At 39.2% G+C, this 22,872-nt stretch overlaps 1 protein-coding gene across 4 annotated transcripts in view; it reads right to left on the reverse strand.

The window, feature by feature from the left end:
* slc8a3 (solute carrier family 8 member A3) overlaps positions 1–22,872 on the reverse strand; it is a 116,643-nt gene that overhangs the window by 13,928 nt on the left and 79,843 nt on the right. For 2 of the 4 annotated variants that reach the window (XM_023352794.1, XM_023352797.1), the window contains one exon: positions 573–590. The exons of the other annotated variants lie outside the window; for them this stretch is intronic. In XM_023352794.1, the coding sequence (XP_023208562.1) occupies positions 573–590 (18 nt within the window). The remainder of the gene's footprint in view (positions 1–572; positions 591–22,872) is intronic. 4 annotated transcript variants of the gene reach the window in all.

A 22,872-nucleotide genomic window follows, 5' to 3' on the forward strand; every position in this document is an offset into this window, starting at 1 on the left:
CACTAGCAGATTATTTCACTCATAACATGGCAAAAATGTCTCGTTACAAGTTAGATAATCTGCCAATGTAGCAAGAATGATTTCATCAAAATTAAGGGATTACTGACTTAAACTCCTATATCTTGTTGGAAAATTACTTATAAGTTCATTTTGTCTTATTTCAAGTGTAGGTATTTGCACTAGAAACAAGACCAAAATTAGTCGGTAAGATTTTGTGGTTTTGCAGTGAACCTTTTACATTTTTAACACCGAAACATTATCAACCAAAATTAGCAGCGGCGTGCAGTTTGCCTTTTGGTGGGAAGGTGCTCAAGTATTAAAAAAGGGCAGCTTGTGTGGTTTTTGGAACCCTCTCTGTCTTAGTAGTATGAGATTAATTGCAGGTCACATACTACATTGTAAAAAAAAAAAAAAAAGATTTCAGAAGGGCACCTTTTTGTCCAGAGGAAAAATGGGCAGGTGCTTTACCCTAGTGTCTGTGTACAACCCTGAAAAGTAGTATTTAATTTCAAACCATTTACAGGCACAACCCACACATCACATGATGCAGAGAGGAGGAATGGGTAACTTACCATCAGCTAACAACAGGGCTGTGGAGGAGAGGAGAGAGGGAATGAGGAGGAAGGGAAAAGCAGTGACCAATGGGAATGCAGCCAACAGAACTTGCAAGAGACTAAAAGAGAGTAGAATTGTAGTTGGTATTAATTGGTCCAACTTGACCATTGGCTTGAGTGTCGTCCTGTAATAGACTGTTGACCTGTCCAGGGTGTTCCCCACTCAATGATCAATGGAGATAGATAACACTTTATCCACCAATCCCACGTTTATGGATGCACAGATAAACTGCTGTTATGGCCGATAACTGATATTTACCAATATTATATGTGTTTTCCTGCACTTGGACACAGTGCAAAAGCGACCGCACCGCCTACATTGTTCCTCTGCTCCAGTTAAACACCCTGTGCTGCATCACTATCACTGTGATACGACAGAACCAACACCACAGAGGAACCTATCCTCTACCCCTTCTCTACAAACGGAAACAAGATGGAAACAAACATCGGTTCTTCGTATTGTTTTTTCTTTTAAATTACACCTTAGAAAATGTATGGATTTCCTACAATTTAAAGGTGATGTTTAAAGCTAGAAACAACATGCTTCCAATGAACATTCAAAATTTATTGAAGAACAGAGAGAGGGGAGGCATAAACTGAGAGGGGAAGGCGATTTAATGCAGCCGTGTGTTCGCAGCACTCTTAAAAGTGTGTGCAAGTCAGTTTGTGGAGTGACTTTTGTGAAATTAAGCAATGGACAATTCAAGAGAAAATGTGAGTGCATAAATAATGTGTATAAAAAATGAGCTACATCGTGCAGCCCTAATGTTATTGAAACGGAAGGTTGCACATCAGTGTCTCCCATTGTTCTAAAGCTTAAACTCAACATGTAAATTCGCCTTCCATAAAACTAATCCCTGAATGACAGAGTGCTTTCAGGGATATTTTGCCACTGGGCCACACACATTTAATTCCACTGGAGTGTTAGGTTGTGATAAGCAGAGGCACTTTTGTTGTTCTGTAATTAGTCAACAGGGGAACTGATTTTCTGTAAACATCCCTTTTCTGACCCGATATTTTTTGAAAAATAAAGTGTACTGCTGTTGACATCTCTGTTGAACGTCAAAAATGTCTCTCGTTTGCTCATTCATCGGTTGGGACTCTTCGGTGACGCCACAAATGATCTCACATGCTCGTCGGCAGAGGATAAATCATGACACAAAATAAGAAAGCGCTTCGGAAAATTTGATCTAGAAAGATGTTTACAGTGCCTGGCAAAAGTATTCACACCCCCAGAAAGTTTTCACATTACAACCACCGACTTCAATGCATTTTATTGGGGGGCTTTATTTGACAAACCAACAAAAGAAAAAAAAAATTATATTTGTTAAGTGGAAGGAATAAGATGCATGGTTTACTTTTTGATGAATGAAAATCTGAACAGTGTGGCCTGCATCTTTGATAAGGCGTTATAAAAACCAAAGCGGTTTACCGCTCTCATAAACGGACCGACTCCTTGCTCAAGCTACTTACAGACAGTAATCGACCAGTTTGTTGTCGCACAGACCGTCAGTTTGTCGTCATTACTGGGTAAGCACAATAGTTGCTGCGGGCGACCGGCTTCATTATCATTAGCGCTAACAGAGCTGGGTGATCTGAAGATAAATGTGGCAGAAAAACCAGCTGAGTTTAGTCAGAGAACCTCCCAAACTAAACTCCAACCAAACCATCCTAGTTATAACTTCAGTTGGCATCAGAAGGAGGAAGGGATGGATGTTTATTTTATATCAGTGGTGCAACATATACTGTGCAAAGTCGGTCATTAAACCGTATTGAGACAAAAAGAGAAAGGAACCAATTCGGCTATGTGCAAAACACCAAGCTTATCAAGAAGTATTTCCTTTCAAACACAATATGTGCTTTAAGGTCTGCTGTAAAGCTGTAAAGTAATAAACACAATTCAGTCTGATTAAATTATAAATGGATTTTAACTTACTGACAGCATAAGCACAATGTGGCAGTTAGGCAGGCATGTTGGGTTTATGGGCCTCAGTATATGCTTTTATTCTTCTAGTGGTCGAAAAAAGACTGACTTGTTGGAAAAAATAATAATAAAGGGGTTTGGAATAATCTATAGTTCATTCCTGCATGCAGCCATTTTGTCCCTATCCTTGTACTTCAATGCGTATCACTTCAGTTATGTGTATATTTTTTAAGACATCCGGATATTAACGCAAATCAGTTTTAATTTATGTCAAACTTTGATTGTGAAAACAATTAAAGACAACACCTCTCTCTTCATTCTGGCATTTAACAAATAGAATAATTTGAACAATCATAACAAACCTAAAATGGATTTCTTTCCCGATTTAACGCCAAAAGAATATCTGGCCTGAGCTGAAAAATGTAATTTCATTGTTTTATCTTGCGATGATGTCATTGTGCCCTGTATTTGAATTAATCATTATTTTAAATGTTCATAAGGTTTTTTGTTTTTTTTTAAACATATAACTGAGTTTCTTTAACATGAAAAGTAACACAAAAAAAATCCAAGTAAACCATCATGTTGTTGCACTTCACGACAGAAATTCTCAAAATACTCAAACCTGTTATGCAGAAACACGTGAAAAAGAAAATGACAATGCCATCAAAAGTCGCTTGAAATCAACATTTCCATACCAAAGAGAGAACGACACGAAGGACTGCCTTGTTTGATCACAGTTTTTCATTTTTATGCACACTACTTCATAAAAACATTCAACAATTACTGAGGAAATTAAATACTCAGCACATTTTGGGATATTTGCAATACTGCAAGACTGTTTTTAATTTATTAAACACTGTGATATGACCGATACGATTGCATCATATAGTAATTCATTTTTTCTGCTGGCTCTCCAAGTAACTGCAAAACAAGCGGTGTTAGTGCAGAATGCATAAATCATCAAGCATGAGGAATGCTGAGGTGCCTAGTGTAAGCTGAAATTCTACCTAGGGCAGGGGTGTCAAACTCCAGTCCTCAAGGGCCGGTGTCCTCCAACTTTTAGATGTGCCTCTGCTGCACCACACCTGAATAGAATAATTAGGTCATTAGCAAGGCTGGGAGAACTGATCTACACAAGGAGGAGGTAATTAAGCCATTTCATTCCAGTGTTTTGTACCTGTGGCACATCTAAAAGCTGTAGGACAGTGGCCCTCGAGGCCTGGAGTTTGACACCTGTGACCTAGGGCATCCTATGATCTTGGGCCAGCTCTGCAAAGCAGGTATTAAAATAAAAACCTCATCTTGGCCGGTATGAATTGAGCCATGGTCAACCTGAAACATTCTTCAGAAGAGAGCTCTTTTTGTATCTAAAAAAGATACAAAAATGGTTGTGTCACACAGGGTGTGACACGGCCGACGAAGGTACGAAAGGGGGCGAAGTGCCAACCCATACACAGGGAGAACATGCAAACGCCAGGACTCAAAGAAGTTTATACAGCAGATACGTAGACGTATACAGACATATGACCTGACTACACATTGCCTCAAATCATGTAGGCAGTAAATGCGTTTCAATTACAAATGTGCGCAAAATGTTTCTCACTAATGTGAAGAAAAAAAAAATCACAATTTCTGGTGTTTCTAATCAATAAGAAACTCAATTAAAATCACATGTAAGTGCTGTGGTGGCGTAAGGGATGGCGCGACCCACGTTTGGAGGCCTTGAGTCCTCGACGCGGCCGTCACGGGTTCGATTCCCGGAGCCGGCGACATTTGCCGCATGTCTTCCCCCCTGTATCTCCCCCTTTCCTGTCAGCCTACTTTCATATAAGGGACACTAGAGCCCACAAAAAGACCCCCTGGAGGGGAGAAAGAAAAAAATAAAAATCACATGTAAATGTTTGTTCACGCAATAAGCCAATAAAACATGCCTCATCATCCTCCTCCTATCACTTCCAGTCGTCTTCGTCATTTCTCCTGCCAGTGATAACGCCGGGTTTTTGATCACATGACGCAATGCAAATTGTTATGTGCAGTTATGAGAAATACACTACTTTCGACGCAGCCAAAAAAACCACCTTCTCCTAGAGAAAAAACGTCAGTTCTTGAAATTGCCGTGTCTCGATTAAGCAAAAGTATTTACGTAATTCCAATTTGCGCAATCTTATGGTCAGTGGAAACGCAGCTCGTGCTATATTATGTGACGAGAGGTGATTTAGGGCGTCTACCAGCTGCACTCACAATCAGTCCAGTGCTGTTAGTCTGCCAGTAGTTTTACAGCTGGAAGGGAAAAACAATCACCTGAAGGATATAATTAGCAGGTTGGAGGACTGCGTGTTTGTTGGCGTTACACTTTTAAGTGTCATCATCTCACATCTGGGCTCTGAGTCCTGGAATCAATACAGCACTGATCTGTGCTCAGCTCATTAGGACTGAATCATCATTTGTCTTATCAAGGCAGTTCTAACTAGGCCTGGGTGACGCTTTGAATACAAGAGTCAGTGGTGAAGTCAGAAATTTTAAAAGCTTGATTCCACTGTGCACTTTGTGTATGCACTATTTACACTTTTAAGAGCAGCACCTTTGTTTAACTTCTTTTTTTGATAAAAAGTCATTTTTGAAAAAATACAAAAAGAAATGAATAAAAGCAATTTTTTAAAGGAACATAATCATTGAATAAACTGTGAGAAAAAAAACTCGGTTAATAGATCAGACTAAAAAAAAGAAGTTGCACTAGTTGTTTGAACCGATAGTAGTAGGTAAAGTGTGCCTCAGATTTAAAGTGCTGTGCTATAGATGTTTGGGTATTAAAGGGGAAACCACAATATCTAGCCTCATGGTGGCACTGGAGTAACTGGGAACAACTAAGTTTTCATCCTTTATCTGACTGGCAACACCATCACAGAGAAATGTGTGAAGGAAACAAAAAGAAGGCGCAGGTAGAAAGTCAGAGGTTTGTGGAGGGATAAAAGGATGGGAAGAGACGAGATATCTTTGTTTTTTCAGATCCAGTCATGCTGCCGACGTGTGATCAGTCTTCGTTAGTGAAGCTCCTGCATTTATGAAAGTACTTAGAGACATAATGTCGGCCTGCATCAGCATATTGCAAAAATAGGCAGACGTGCAAATTGAGACCAAAAACCTAAAAAAAAAACCATCCCAGTCTTTCCCGCCTCTGAAGTTGATGTGCTAAAATAATAACATTTCAGGATCTCAGCTGCAGCGACCACCAGGGCCAACTTATACCAAACAGACACACGTACACACACACGCCCACACACACACACACACACACAAACACCTACATGCACACACACACACACACACCGCTGAACCGAGATGACTAAGACGGATGCTTCAGCTGCCTTTATTATCTTTCAATATGCAGCCTGTGTAACGCGTCCATCATCTTGTTATGCCGTATCTATGTTTCTGACAGCGCGGATTCACGGGGAGCCAAAACGCTGAGAGCGCGCCATGCTTCATCTTTTGAAGCGGCACAGCCAGACGGGGTAAACTGATAATTTCACCTGAATGCCGGGTGATTTTTGCCCGAGCATTTTGAAGGAAGCCTTTCATGGCTGAAAAAGTCGTGTTTTTAATCTCGCCGAGCTAATTAAAGCTGCGGCGTGTGGCATTTTTGACATCAATAAATCTTGAACTCATTCATCTTGAGATATTACAGTGATTACAGTAAACAAATGCAGTCGTTGCCAGGAAAATTGGCAGTGTCTCGCAACGCTTTTTTTTTTCTTCTTCTGTGAAACAAGGAGTTGACTCCTGAGGTTTTACTCTGAGGTAAAGAATAGTAGCAAGAATTGGCAGTCCTCCATTATGGAATTGAATTTAGAATACTTTAAAGGGGCAGTATTATGTCTTTTCCTGCCACATCAAATCATTTTATAGCACAATCAAGTAACTGTTACCTTCAATTGTTGTAAAAATGCTATAAATATATATCAAATATGACGTAAAAGAAATTTGACTTTGTAATTTAATGTCTTGAAGTGTCTCTTTAAGACACTCCAGCTCTTTCTGAAACTCCACATTCAGGAAGTCGACACTCCAGGTATGTTTTCGATGAGGGAATAACATTACAACATGATGTAAAATACATTTTACATAGTCCTGCCCCTTTCAATAATATCATCATTACTATCTAATATCACCTGACATGTGTTTTGTAGTAAACACTTCTCATTCTATATAGTTGAAACCAAATATTTACATACACTTTATAATTAGACAATCTTTAATTCACTGTCTGGAATTAAGTCAAGCTAAGTGTTTACTGTTTTAGGTTAGTTTTAGTATTACCAATACTATTACTGGTGCCTATCTCCAGATACTTAGAACAAATCAATGGGTAGAGGTGACATAACTTTCTCCTTGGTGATTGATGATTTTGATGATGGGTTTTGACAAAACATAATGCTTATTTCATGTTTCATAATTGGTCAGTGTAGGATGTCTTTATGATTTTGATTTGTCTTTTTGCAGAAAAATGCTGTACAGTTTAACTTGACTTGACACCGAGGTTTAGCCTGATTCGATTTCAAAGAGCGAGAAAAAAATATATTGTGTTTTATCCAGTGTATGAAAAAAAAAGAAGCTGTTTTCGACTGTAATATGCAAAGAGAGGAATATGGTATGGAAACTAGTTCTTCACGTTTCAGCTCCCGTATCCGTCTTGATCTTTAAATAACGGCTTGTTTGGGAGAGCCTGCAAACCCCTGACAGCCTGCCTCAAAGTACTCTAGAGATGCTTCTAATCGACCCATATGCTGCATTTCACTGGGGATAGTTTCTCATATTTACAAGTGTTTCCTTCCACTCTCTCTCTCTTTAGGAACCTTTCCTTTTGTTTGTCTGGGTAAATCAATGTTTCCCCCCCCCCTGCCTCTTTAACATTTTGAGCTTCAGACTCTTAATGTGCCTTTCTTAATTTTGTTGATTAGTCTGTTTGTCTATTCATCTATTTTTTGTCTGTCTCTTGTTCTTACTCATAAGCAAAAATCCAGATCTTTCCAAATCCAAACGTCCAGATCTTTCACATTAAGCAGCAAATTTTTTTAGATAATGTCTAAAGACTTTAATAGCAGACAATACAAACAACATTTTCAAATGATTCAATTTATTATGCTGTGGTATGTAGCTTTTTATTTAAAAAAATAATTTTACACATTTGTTGGAGCTGTCACTATGTTGTGACAGTATGGTATGAAAGATAATCTGTGAAAAAGATTAGCTCATAAGCATTCTCTGAGGGCAATCTAGAAACAACCAATCAGAGCCAGCAGACGAGTTTTAGCACTGTCAATCACCCCTCAGTGTGGCGCTGCTCATCTCCCCCTCCTCCTCCTGTTGGGCTCTAGTTAGCATAGCCACAGATGACGATGGATTTTCCTGTCACGGTAAGATGTTTCTCCGCCATTAACACATTTAGTAGCGTGTACACAAAGTTGATTGACAGCACTAAGACCTGCCTCCTTACTCTGATTGGTTGGTTTTAGCTGGGAGCGGTGCATTTCTTCAGACAGCAATAGTAGCTCAGGAAGGAAATTGATCTTTTCACAGATTATCTGTCTCATAACAAACTGTCACGGCATGGTGACAGCTTTAAGAAATGTTTTAACAAATATGTAAAAACATTCTTTATAAAAGTTACATAAATATCCTATGCTTGATACACATCAAAGTTTTAAACAAATCAGAAAACTTTTTATGTTGGTTAGGTTGCTTCAGGGGATTTTGTTGTTGTTTTTTTGTCTGCTTTCAGCAGACGATCTATGTAGCTTCTGTTCATGAATGATTAAAATAATGTTTCAGAGCAGGAGCGCTCGATAAATGAAATTATTAACAAGTAATTTTGTGACTAAATTTAGGGCCTTTTTTCAGATCAAACTCCAATGAAGCCGTATATCTGACAGCAGAATCTCATTTAAGCAACCAGCAGTGCGACTCATCAGATTTAGCAACTCTGCAGCTTACTTGGATGCCAACACAGACCCTAAACGGATCCTTCTGATAACCATCAATCTTGTACTTCTAAATTTAACTAATGGCATTGGCAAAAATGTTAGCAGCACAGCTGTGGTGTGCATTGTTGTTGTCATATTTGTTATGATGAAAACAATCAAAACTTTAGGCAGAAATTTAAATGAAAGGTTTAGAGATCGTTCCTGAGCCCAAAGCAACATAATGTTTTATCATGAATACAGAAATACAGTAAAAAACAAAAACAAAAAATCCCAATACCATCATATTTTCTCTGCCTCCCTAGTCGAAACTTTAATTTCCTGCCCCTCCGTCTTTTCCTTCGGCCCAGACGCCTGGCGATTCCGAGTGGAAACCGGCGCCTCATACTTGTTAACCAGGCACGTGCAGAGGGGGGGACTAAGCAGCTCAAAGCTCCGGTACCACCTGGTACCACCTGCTCTCTGTTTGCTCTGCTTCTCCTTAACGTTTCTACCAGGCAGGTTAAAGCCGCTACTGACGGGATCTGGGCTGGAGGTTCACGGCTGTAAATAGAAATTATTGCAGAACCTCAAGTGTTAAAGGAAGATTCAGAGCATTTAGAGTTCAGAAAATAAACATCAGAGAAAATATTGTAGCAATAATTAGAACTGCAGCATAAAACCAAACATGTCACAATTAAATGAATCAAAATGTCTCCAAAGCATCGACTGACTGACAGGGGCCACCGGGGGATTCCAGGTAGAGTCCAGGTGGATTCCAGGTAGATTCCAGGTGGATTCCAGGTAGATTCCAGAGTTGCGCATCACAGCGGCTCTTCATGCAGGGCCGGCCCAAGATAATATGGGGCCTTAGACAGAAACCCCCTTCCTACTAAGAACCTCAGCATCGCTAACATGTTTAAATATCGATAAGGTGAATCTGTGAGAGGGAGACCAGGTTTATTGGCAGAGTTTAAAATCAATCACTGATTATTGGTTATTTGCTGTGATGCATTTGTGAACAAACCCAATTCAAACACAAAGATTACACCATATTGTAGCCATGGTAACACAACAATCAAACTATCAAGATGATTCTTTAAACTTTTACAAAGTAAACGTCCTAATTAAATCCTAAATGTACTATTTGTTTTTTCTCAGCTGAATGCATTAAATAAAATGTAATAACATTGTCGTTCTCTATAAATGAATCTATGGTCTGTGGTTCAATTAAACCATTTCTAGGGGCCCCTGAATGTCTGGAGGCCCCTGAATGGCCCCTACCAGCAGCTACTGAGTTTTCTTTGCCTTGATATCTCAGTCTTATAATTCTAGATCTAGAGGTTTAACATCAAACTATTATATAGAGTTAACCCTTTTGAGTTTTTTGATCTATAAATCAGTCTGCAGCCAGGTTGTTCAAGAGGTTAAATAGATATTATTAGGGCTTAATTAGTAAAATGGCAGCAAATTAGCTTATTTCATAACTTCATAACCTTTGACCTTCTCTCCTCTGGTCTGTTTAACAGCTACAGTCTCAGATCAGCTCAGATCTCCAGGACTGTCAGCAGCAGAAACAGAAACTTTATACCTGTTGGGGAAAATATAGACTAGATTTGCTTTGCATTTCCCCACATGATGACAATAATATAGTAGGATCCAATTAGATTCTTGATTAATATGGCTTGTTGCTATGTTGTTGTGCGGAGTTTTTGTTCAATGTGCCCCTTTTTAAATTGAGCCCCTGCCCTTCCATAGGTCTCTGCACGGCCCTGTTGTTAACGGTCTCGTTTATTTAGCGGCCGTATCAGCCTCTCTGCTGTGTCAGCGGCAGGCAATTACAGGGCAGATAATCAGCCCTGATAATGTCCTCAGACCAGTCCTTCCACACAAATCCAAGTGGACAGGCTCTCATTCGCATGCGCACAAATAAACGCTCAGGTTCACAAGTTCATCCAGCAAAAATGCATCTGAGGCTGATTTTTCTGTAGAGGTGTCCTCATAATATCTAGAGAAAAAACCCCATCAAGCTGCATGTTTGTCTTCTTTTCTGACACCACTCCATTCATCAGTGTTTGGTGTGTGACTGGGGGCAAAAACACACAAACTGCACAATGGTTTGGGCATTTATGCATTTTGGTTTAATCAGGAGGAGACAATGAGGACACACATTATTTTAATGACTTTTTTTTTTTGCAATCCGATGGAGATAAATACAGTTCTGTGGAAAACTATTTTCCATTTCTTACAGATTATTTCCTTTATTACAGTTAATGATTCAGATTATCAGACTGATTTTAATCACAGGCAAAGATGACCCGAGTAAAATCACATATTGAAGAAACATAAAAACTATCCAAACCAAAGTATTCCTATAAAAACTAGAGCAACGTCAAATCTTGAATTAACTGTAATGAGCCCTATTTTAATGATTACGTTTAAATAACTACCCTCCTGAGTGCAGCCAGATCTGTACAGTCACCTAAGTAGAACCCTTCTGGGAACTGGATTAAAAGATCAACAGACTGGACCCTAAACTAAAAGTTATATTTTGGAAGGCTTGAATGTCGTTACATGTGGTGTAAAGTGAACACATCTGAAATTTTAAGTAACAGTACAAAGAAACAGACAAAAATGTACCAAATTAACATTTTTACTTAAGTAAAAGTATTTGCTTTTGAAACTACTTTAAGTACTGAAGGTAAAAGTCGAAAGTACCCGCGATTAAATCTGCTTAAGTAAAGTACAGATACATGAAAAATGTACTAAAGTACTTGCACTTCGCTATATCCCACCACAGTCCGAAGCACATCAGAACATCTGAATCTGAATCTAAAATAGCTGCTTGGACTGCAGTAAATCTTAGCTAATCATATAAGTCCCATTTATCCAGGCTTTAAATGCTAGTAATATATTTGGTGATGCTTGTAGATTAATGCAGCGGAAAATGTTTTAGGGGGGCATTAAGATGCTCTGGGAAAGTCATTAGGAGAGCTACAACTGAGCTGTTCCTCTACCTAAAAAGAGGATACAGCCACATGCATTTAAAACCATGTTGTTGGAAATAATGAACAAACATATTCAATTTAAAGCAGAAAGACGCCCGTTGATAAGTATTTGTTTATGCCAAGATGAGTGCTGTCAGTAGATTCAAAATTTAATCTGATTAATCACACTCTAGTGCTGTGATTAATTACGATTAATGCTCAACTTTGTAAGCTTGAAATGTAAAAATTAACTTAAAAAAAAAAATGCTTAAAAAGTTCTATTTCCAGGTTTTTATACTCAGGAAACTTAAAAAAAAAAAAAAAAAAAGTAATTTTGTTTCAAATGTTAATTTAGAAATGTTAACTAAGAACTTGTTGTGCTTTGGTGGGAGGATAATTCACCGTTACAATAAGTACATACCCTGGTTTTATCCAAACGACCATCAGTGAAATTTACCGCTGAGCACACAAACGCTCCTCGATGAACTTTTCACTCACGTTGGCTACTCTGGATCGTTGACCGCAGTACAAGCCTGTGTAACATGCTGCTTTGAACTAAGTAACCCTCCGCAAAAGAGAGGCTTTTAGGTCAAAATAGGTAAATTACTCTGCGTTACGTAATAACAAGTTAAACTTTTTAGATTATTTGCATTGACAACCTTACACAAAATATTTGTGCATGTTTTCATATAGTCCTAGTATATAAATCTCAGTTGTAGTACATTTTGTCTTGGGTTTTGTTGAGTGTTGACCACCAGGAGGACAAGCTAACAGAGACGGAGCGTCTCTGTCAGTGTGATGTACTGCGGCTACTCCACTCTCCGATATAACCCTGAGTTCTGATCAACGGCCCCGCTTGGCCTTCACTCTGCACCCAGACAAACCCAGAGGCGCCGGCGGGTCGTCTCATTGACTTTTTATAGATAAACAGAGAAGAGGGAACCTTCGTCATACACCACATTAACATCAGCCCAATGACCATTTATTTCCCACTAAGGTCTGTGGAAGTAACTTTTTTTTCTCTAAACACTTTGACATTTTCGACCCCTCTAGGTATGTGACAGTCTGAATATTAATATTTTATCATGACTATTCAAAGAATTTGGTTCCTAATTGAGACATCCTTATCCTTGGAAATACTGGAACCGTGCCACGGTGTTAATATAAATGATTCAGAACTGTTTTACACAAAATTGATTAACTTATTATTCGTTATCAAGCAAGAGTTAGAAAATGTAGTTTACATTTGTTGCCTCAGTCCTTAAACACTTGGAGACTCCAGCTTTTTTTTTTTATGTGATTGATTTGGCTGCCTTGTTGTGTTAGCAGAGTAAACTGCTATTTAGGCGATGTGATATACACTAATATTTCATACTCAGCGGCTCTCAGGAGTCCACAAACAGCTGTTAAAAAGCCAGGTTTTCTTGATGTTTTAAAAAAATGAGACCAAGAAAACCATTTTTTGCGCATATAATGTCCCATCCATCCATTTATTTTCTTATACCCCTAGTAGGGTCGGGAGGGCTGCTGGTGCCTATCTCCAGCGAGACATTTTGGGCAAGAGGCGGGGTCATCCCTGGACAGGTCGCCAATCCATCACAGGCATATAATGTCACATTTATCAAATGAAAACCAAACATGTCAGAGGGGAAAAAAAGTTAAATAATCCTGTTGTAAAAAAATACATACCTATATACTAATATTTCATACTGGTCCCTTTTGCCTTAAATCCTTTTATCAGAATGTTTCAGCATGCCACAGCTTGATTAACTAGTATTCTCCCATAGTTCTTTGCAAAAAAATCTTTCAATATCTAAGACTATCATATCATTTCTTATGTCCAGAGTTTTCTTCAGGACACTGCAGCAATTTGTTTTGTTAAACTTCTGCTGCGTTATAGTTGAGGTGGGAAGTTGCGAATTCCAACGAGGAAGTCCGAAAAATCCACTTGAACGACCCCCAAAGTTAGACTTCTCATTCTGAAAATGGAACAAGCTCCAGCTATCCCCAGTTACGATTTGTAAGACCAACTTGGCGTTTCAATATGGCTGCTCTTTGCATCAACAGCAGTGAGATGTGGTGGAAACAAGTTTATTTTACAAGACGAACATGTAAGAGTACTTCTAGACTCAATGTTACATGTAATGCCTTCAAGTCTAAACTGAGTGAATTAAAAGTGGTGTTTACTTATGGAGAGTGCAGGATAAACGAAGTTCGTAAGAGGTACTGCGAACAATGGCTACTTCGGCGTCGCACTCTTGAAACCCCAACTCCTCAGACTATGTTTGGTGGAATGTTGTTTCCTTGGACGTGACAACAAACCCTGCTCCTACTTTCGACTTCTGAGATGAATGAAACGCAGCATTAATTCTGGACTTGAGATGCTCTATTCCAAAGCTTAAATTATCCTTTCATCCTTAAAGCTGCAGTATGTACAACAACCAATTAGAACCAGGATTAAGGTCTTATTGCTGTCAGTCACCCAGGTGAACACGCTGCTCAATGTGCTGAGGAGGAGGAACAACTTATCGTTCCGGGAAAACTGTTAATCCACCACTAGTGGTGGCAATGCTAGAGCATTCCTGTCAGACCCTGCCATTACAGAAGCTGTAGTGTAACAGATAGCAAAAGGGAGGATGATGAGAAGCACATGCACAAGCATGATTAACAGCGCTAAGACCCTCCTCCTGGCTCTGATTGGTTGTTTAGCTCTGGGAGAAGGCAAAGGAGCTTGGCTTTTCACAGATTGTCTCATACCATATTGTCAAGACATGGTAAAAAAATTTTTTTTAAAGAAAAGTTACTGTATCTGTAAGGCAGATAAAAAACATAATAACTCTCTTCATTTTTAGCATTTTCACCAAACATCTTAGGGTTCTGGATCAAAACTAAATGGTATTGAAGACCGCTTGTATTTCAGTCAATTTCACAAAAACCACAGCTTCACCTGCAGCAAAGGAAGCCACAATCATGATTCTTCCACCACCGTGTTTTTCTGTGATAATGAGGTTTCTTTGGTCATATTCAGTTTTGTTTTTGTGTCAAACTTCCCAGTCAGGATAGGGTCTACAGATATTAACTAGGCCTGGATGTTTTATTTAGAGTGGAAGATTTACGTGTTGCGATCCCATTCCTTAGTGTGAACAACATGGAAGACTGAGATATTCTATGACTCGTTATCCACAGTCAAAATCTCTTTGATGGAACCGTTTCTTGGGGCTGTACTGCAGCAAATCCAACCCCGGTCACACTCAGCAGCATGCTAACCAGGGGTCAAACCAGGAAGTCATCAGCCATTACACTGATGGGCTTTTATAGTTTAAGGAAGGAGAAGAGGGGCTACTAAGGTCAGCACTGACAACAATGTTAATGAGAGCCCACATTAACTGGTGCCCCCCGCTGACCTCCAACCAGCGCTGCTAGGACACGCCTGACACCGTGGGCGCCACGGGCATGGCAGGTAGTAGCGTTGATCATCCATTGCTCAGTGATGAGATCAGCCTCCACACACCTCTCAGCGACAATTAGTGCTGCTTGTTACAGATGGCGTGGGTTTTCAAAATAACCTCACTGTCTCCACCTTCAACATCGCTCTGCGTCCACCTTTCCCTCTTTACCTCTTCCAGGCTTAAATTCAACAAGCCAATTCAAACCCATTACACTTAAGCTCCCCTCCTACTCCTGACAGAGCACAGCATCCATGGCAACTGTTACCTGACAACTACCTCGCCGTGCATCTGCCTCCACAAACAGGCCTGAGAGTTGCACTGAAACGATGAGCCGCATTTCGATGGATGCCCTCGTGTCGTTCGCTAAGTGACGGGTCCCGTCCTGCAACCGCAACCCGCGATCTGGAGGAGAGCGTGCTCATAACGACTGAGATCAGAACACACCGGCGGAACACAACAGGTGTGTTTAAAGCGGCAGCCTGATGAGTCAACACACACACTGCTTTCTGTGTGACAACAGTGACCTTCAGTTGACATTGGCTTGACATGGTCACCATTAATTTAATAGGGTCCTGTTACAGCCTTCCTATGTTCGTCATGTTAAGAAAGTCCAAGACGGCATTACAAAGTCCAACGGACACACAAGACAGGTCCTGGAAAAAGCTTGGGAAATGTTAAAAGTATGGCTGATTAGTTGGATTATTTGTGATAAATCAATTATTGGAATAATTGGCAACTAATTTAGTAATCTGTTAATCATTAACTGAAATATAGACTCAAAAAAGGCTGTTTAATGAAACATCATCATTAAACAGATAAATAATTAAGGCAAATTTAAAAAAAAAATGTATACAATTTTCATTTAAAATAAAAACACACCTTCGTCTGTAAATCTGTACTACACGGATCGCCTCCAGTGGCAGTTTTAGCAGTTCAGAAAATCACACTAACCCCAGCATGGGGGGAAAAAAAGAGCCGTATATTAAGCATAAACTTAAGTTACACTGATTTCTATAAAGTTGAGCGGAGGCTCTGCATGAAGACGAGGGCAAACGGAGAAGATTCGGCAAGTTTATAATCACAATCAGCGATAATTAAAGGGACTGTTGATGCAATTCTTCAGGCAACACAGCCGCATCAACATTTAATTGCATGTTGATACAATCAATGATGCTGTGACAGTTTCGCTGTTCTCCAGTAAAACAGGAAAGAAAAGCGTTTGAATGCGATGGAATGACACCCAATAGATCGCGTCAAATGATTTGCTGCTCAGATTTTTAGAGAATATTTTGTGTGTTAAAGTATAGACCTTAGTGTACGTGGAAATTTAAATCATTTGACCTTATTAGTGCCAATATTTTTTCATGCATTTTAAATCTATATGGTAGTAACTATTTTTGCTTAAATTGGGATTTTTTTTTTAGAAATAAGGAATGTCAGATTCATGCATGTACCACATTTGTGTCGCACACAATATTATTTGTATTTAGACTTGAATTTAGTTACAATGTAACCAGTTTAACAATTGATCACAAACAAATTTAGCCATTAATTAGAGAATGGTGTGACAGACGGTTCAAAGTAGATATTTACACACACTTTTCTCTTAGCATGACATTGACACCGACTGAAGTTTTCCAGTTTACGGACAGTAGCAGAATGATGAGACAAGGGAAATTTTAAGAATTTATGTTTTTGTTACTTTCAAAATATTCTATTTTAGATTTATCAGACCGCTGGACATGAAGAGTAAGAGATGAATCACTGAGTGAATTTACAAACTGAGGAATCTGAGGATTGGCTTCTTCCTTGCTGATGGGCCTTTCAGTCTGCATCTTCACAAAGTCTTTTGGTTTTTTGTTTGGAGCATAGAAACATACATTTGTTTGAACAGACAAAATGGGCATTGTAAACTTTTTGTGTATAATCTGCTGAGTTTGAAGAAAAATAATAGGAAGTTATAAATAGTTTTCATCAATATGATTTCATGTGACATTCATCAAACACATAAGTTTTGTCAATCCCATCTGATCCAAAACAAAAAAAGCATTCAGTTTAAATTTAATATCAACTGAAGATTGTAAAGACACACAAAAAAATCCTTCAGAAGCATTGATAAAAATCAATACTTGGTAAAAAATAAATAAAATCAATGCTTCTGAAGCAGTAGCCATAGTGAGCTGCTGTGTTGACAACGCTGAGCGCTTTCTGCTCAAGCTAACCAATTTAACTGCGTCCTGCTGTTGTGTAGAAAACCACTTTGCTTTGCCCAGATCACTGCTGTTTCCTGGCTGATTGAAAAATCTAATGGTTTTCGTATTTGGGTTTTAAAATCAACATGAGTTTAGTTCATTGTGCCATCAGCAGATGCACCGGCTGCTCACGTGCCATATTTCCGGCAGAGCGTCCGACTAATGTGCATTTCCTTTATTAACAACAAGCTGGGACACATGCAGACACTAAATCCACGAGGCATGAACACCGTAAAGATTACCCCCTTTGTCTTCCAGTGTGCTTCCACCCAGAGTTCATGTGTTTCACTGAGTCCGGGGCTCATAGTCAGGTAGAGTCAGATGTTCACCTCCCAGTCTGCTCCACCAGCCATGGCACAAATGTCACTAATCAGAGGACCTTTGCTTGCCTCAGTGCCGCACTGAAATCACACCGGCATGGATGAAAAGATTTAATTCAGTCCTGCCAGCCTGATTTCATTGAAACCTCCACCTCTGTCTTGGGTCACAATGAGAACGTCACATGCCCAGCTAAGACATGAAAAAATGAAACGTATTTGAAGAGTTAATGCATTTTCCATGTAGTGAGGCAAGCTACTTTCAAAGAAAGCTGTAAACTCGTTTGTGGTTAGGGGAAAGCGTACAAAATGCATTCTCTGTTTTTGGCAAAACTAAAGGATAAACATGTCAACATGCATGGTGCATTGCAAAGTACACCATGCACTTTGAGCTGTTTCATATTTTGTCATAGTACCACCAGAAGCTCCGATGCATGTTGTCGGGTTGGTAGACGATAACTGTGAAGTGAAAGAATGCGTAGTTTTCAAAATACCAAAAGAATGTGATGCGCATTTACAGTATATTCAACTCTGCTGAGTCGATGCTTTGCAGAGCCAGCTACAAGTCCTCTACAGTCTCTATCAGACTATTTTTTGCCCATTCTTCTTTGTAAAGTAGCTACAACTCTTGTCAGATTGGATGTTGAGCGTATGTGAAGAACAGTCTTTGAAGGCTCAGTATTGTGTATAATCAACTATTTTGAGCTTTACATCAGGTTAAAATGTTAGTTCCTCACCAAAAGCACAGCTGGAGTGTTGCTTTGATTCTTTCATGCATGTTTGAGAAATCCTTTAATCTGCTTCGGCAACCGTTCAGCTGTGCAAAACGCCTGGAGGGGGGACCTAGCGCCACCTTCGAGGACAAAGCTCCTCCTCAGAGCTGCAGTCTTCAAGTTTCCGAGCTTCTGCCTCACAGAGCAGCCCACGACTCCCCCCACGACTTCCCCACTCAGCCCCTTCAGACTGGTGGCTGCAGCAATTGGCAAACACCTGGTGGAACTGCACATCCGCTGAGCTGATTGATTATTCAATCAATCAATCAATCAATCAATCAATCAATCAATCAATCAATCAATCAATCAATCAATCAATCAATCAATCAATCAATCAATCAATCAATCAAGTTTATTTGTATAGCACATTTCAGCAACAAGGTAGTTCAAGTGCTTTATGTCTTAAAAACACAAAAATAAAACTCATAGAAAACAGTGTACAGTCAGCAATTGAGAAACCAGTAACAAACATTACATTTTCATAAGTGCGTCATTAAAATCATCATCTATGTTGGTCGATGTTTCCTTTATTATGGTTCAAAAGCAACTCTAAACAAGTGGATTTTTAGTCTAGATTTAAAGGAACTCAGTGTTTTAGTTGTGTTCCCTGATTTTGCTATTTTATAAATGTTTATATGAATTATCATTTTGATCTGATGTCATTTTTAAATATTAAATGATTGATGTTTTGTCCTTTTTACCAAATACTCTTTTACTCTTACTGGAGTAATTTATTGGACGGCAACTTTTTACTTCTAAGTAAAAATATGTTGAACTAGTTCTACTTGAGTACAATTTTGGGCTTCTCTATCCACTTCTGCATTAATGTCAACCAGCCTTCCTGGCTACGCCTTGCAGGTCCCCTGTACTGGTCCTAGAAGGGTTTCTTATTCATTGCACGATGATGCTATTCCCATTGAAATTACATTAGTACCGCACCTATTTAATTTCTCCCCTTACACGCTACAGCAATCCCACTCATATTCCTATATGAACAAAAGTCATCTGTATTCATAGTGGGTTTTGTGCAATTTGAAAACAAGTTGAGAGCTCAGAGACTTTGCAAACAGAGCGATTAAAAAAAAAAAAAAAATCAGATTTATGATGAGGCCAAAACACCCACCAGATCTGATGCAACTTTACAGGCCAGCATGCAACACAGAACGCAAGCAATTAAGATAATAGAACCACTAGAGCAACGCCACGAGCTTGATCCCACGATTCAGATGTCAAGGTAAAGACGTGCAACACAAGACGCATTGCTCTGATTTCGTTAGCCGTCTTGAAAATAGTTTTGTTGTTACGGAATGGATGGTCAGGAAATGGACAGGAAATTTGAAAATATTACTCAATAATTATGTGTTATTGGAAGATTAATGTCTGAACACCAACTATACAGTCTTACAAAAATGCTAACATAAAAAAACTTAAGTAAGCAATGCTAAGCCTGGTGGGGGCAGAAGTAGAGCCTGGTGGACCACCAGGGGGAAACCCTGCCATGTATGGACAGGTGTTGTCTAGTTGAAACACTGTGCTGTGGTGGTGCCTCAGTGCAAGTTACCACTGTAGTAGTGCAGTGTCTTCACAGTCCACTGAATCGATAACATATGTGATCCAAAGTCTGACCATTTGGATCCCAACACCATGATGCCAGAAGTAAGGTCAATGCTTCTAAACGGCATTGGCAGCAGTAGTAAGTTTGGTCCTTCTTCCACCATATATCAATGGCAGCTCAGAACCTAGATGTATTATTAAACCTGATGTGACACCATTTGTCATTCTTCCCTGCCTTCTGTTGGGTGCACCATTCCAACGTCTGTGGTCTGGTGCTAATGACACCAGTGGAATAGAATGGTTAAAATGTAGTCCAGCTATGACATGGGGGGCTGTGATACAAATGTCTGGTTCCTTCATGATGTGTAGATGTCCTCATTTACATATTTGTCCCCATTTCTTGGCAGTGTTGCATCTCTGCACCGCAAATGTTAGGCAATTCAACCATCTGTCCACATGCAACCCCTATTAAACTCTGTCAGGGGCTGGTGATTCTGTGTCCAGTGTGTCCATGAGGCATCCTGTGACCTTCATTAACTATTCAGACTGACCAATGAAGGCTGCAAAAATTGCCTAATAAGATCAATCCAACCACAATGCCATCACACTGGTGTTGGTCCTTCTAGGCATCCCAGATTCTTGGCAATTCGACTCTGTGTTCAAACTAAAATATCTCTTCTTTTTAAGAGTGTTTATTTATTTTAAAGGCTATTCCCTGTACTAAGTTGAATTTGGCCTGTATTCAGTCATTGCGTCGGAACAAGCAGAAAGGTTTTAAACTTAACTAATTTTGTTTCTAATAGGACACATAACGAGGTCAAAACATGTCCAGTTTGTATCTCTGTTTTGAAAAGTCAGAGGGGAGCATTTAACATTGACTATATTTCAAATGACAAACACCCTGCAGTCCTAGAGCAGTATTGTGTTTTAACTGTACTTCATTCAGTTATTTAAGTGACTTTCTTAACGCATTTAAGGTCTTTTGAAGTTGTCTTGGATCGTCTTCATTTTGGGCCACATCAAGGTCATGAAAAAACAGTTTTTTGATTTCATCAAACATTTAAGTGATCACCAATCACGATCACTCGAGGATCTTTTTCCTGATCTCATTTCCTCCTCAGAGACGATGGCCCTTCTCTATCCTTCCAGTTTTCAATAACGTGTGGACAGTTCTCAACCCAGTTTTGGCAGTTTCTGCAATCTCCTTAAATGTTTTCTCGGTTTGATACCAATAATTTGACCTTTCTTAAACAGAATAGCATATTTCCCAAGTCCACAGGATGTGTCTTTCCACATGGTTGTTTAGAAAATGAGAAGTTAATCATTGCATCAGGTAGGATTGATTAAATAACTTGTTGCTAGTTGGAAGATGGTTATCTATGCAGTAACTATCCATACCTATTCGCTCAGTTAAATTCAGGTGGCGACTTTTTTGGGGGCCAGTCATTTCTAGGTAATTATGAAATACTTCACAATCTGATTCTTCTGCACTTTCCACATGAATTTATTAAAATTAAACTGGCTTTAACCTCCTGAGACCCGGGCTTTTGTTTGATGTGCATTTTTTATGTCTCCTTACTATTTGGGATTAGTATGACCTAATTTTAGTTTAAATTAAATTTTAGCTTTCTATGTGCTCTTGAACTATGTCAAAACCAATGCCCTCATATGAGGACAATGGGTCTGTTTTTGCATATACATTTCTCCTTGTCATTTGGGATCATAAGGACCCAATTGGCCTAAAAATGAAAATTCAGCTTTCTACAATAAGTGGTTTTCTCAAAACCCAATGTCCTCAGACGAGGACATTGGGTCTATCTGTGTGACGATAAGACCATTCAATCAATGTTATTATTTACATCTGTGTTTACAAAAATGTAATGTCCTCATATGAGGATGCAGGGTCTCAGGAGGTTAAATACTTCATCCCAACACCAAAACCCATCTTTGATCATTTTTGGCTTTTGCATAAGGGGAAGTGAGACGACTAAATGAGCTGAGGTGTAGGTTCAGGTCCCGGAATCGCTTTCCAACAAGTGGGAAGAATGTGGCCCCAGCTGCAGTGAGCGACAGCTGGTTCCCATCGCTCACCCAGCAAGGTCTCCCTTCTGCCGTCACTTACAAAACCAAGGGCACAGCCTGAAAACTGATGGCAAAAGCACCAGGAGACAGGAAAAACGGTAGGTATCAGCAGATTAGAGTCGTCTTTGTGTCAGTTCCTAGGGTAATAACGCATGGCATGGTAGGAGCATCTGTGTAATGATGCTTATAATGATTTGCTTGTTAAAGTACATATCAGACCTATAATGACCAGGATTGAATTGAAGCCCGCTTGAAATGTGTCATTTGATAAGCAAATGACTTTTACCGCAAAGAAATCTCACTTGCTGTGTTCGTCAGGACTTTAGCTGCCTGATCTTGTAAAGTATAAAATGTATCATTTGTAAAAACATAAGATTTGGAAGCGTTAAGGTGCTCCACTTTGAACTATTTACACATTCAAAGTCTCCCGGGGCATCTGTAATGGCTAATGGGGCTGGTGATAAGGAAAATGAGTTTTTATCTCAGCTCAATTAGGCAGATAATTGATTTAATACTGGTCATTTAGGCCTTCCAGGAAAGGACTGAGCATCCCAACATGCAATGTTTCAAAATAGAGTGGGCTTTTTGTGGCTAACCTCACAAGGGTGGATAATTACAATCTGGACAGAAGCCACCTAAACTGATTAAAAGAAATGGGTAGGACATGATTCTGTTAATAAATTATAGCTTAACTTTTTTTTTGTACTGTGCAGCTCATTTCGAATTGATTGTTTGAACATCAAACATTAACCTTAATGCTCTGTACTTTGTATCATTATGACAGCGTTTGAGGGCCATTGTACATAGAAGAAAAAGGAGTACATTTTTGGCAAAAGAACTTAGAAATTTTGAGATTAATCTCAGAAATAAAAAAGACATTTCTGAGCTCCAAATGTAAACATATTTGCTAGAAAAAACTCAGAAGATTTTAGATTAATTTCAGAAATTTTCTAGAAAAAAAAA

This window comes from Xiphophorus maculatus, chromosome 19, assembly GCF_002775205.1.
Source record: "Xiphophorus maculatus strain JP 163 A chromosome 19, X_maculatus-5.0-male, whole genome shotgun sequence".
Taxonomy (NCBI): Eukaryota; Metazoa; Chordata; class Actinopteri; order Cyprinodontiformes; family Poeciliidae; genus Xiphophorus; species Xiphophorus maculatus.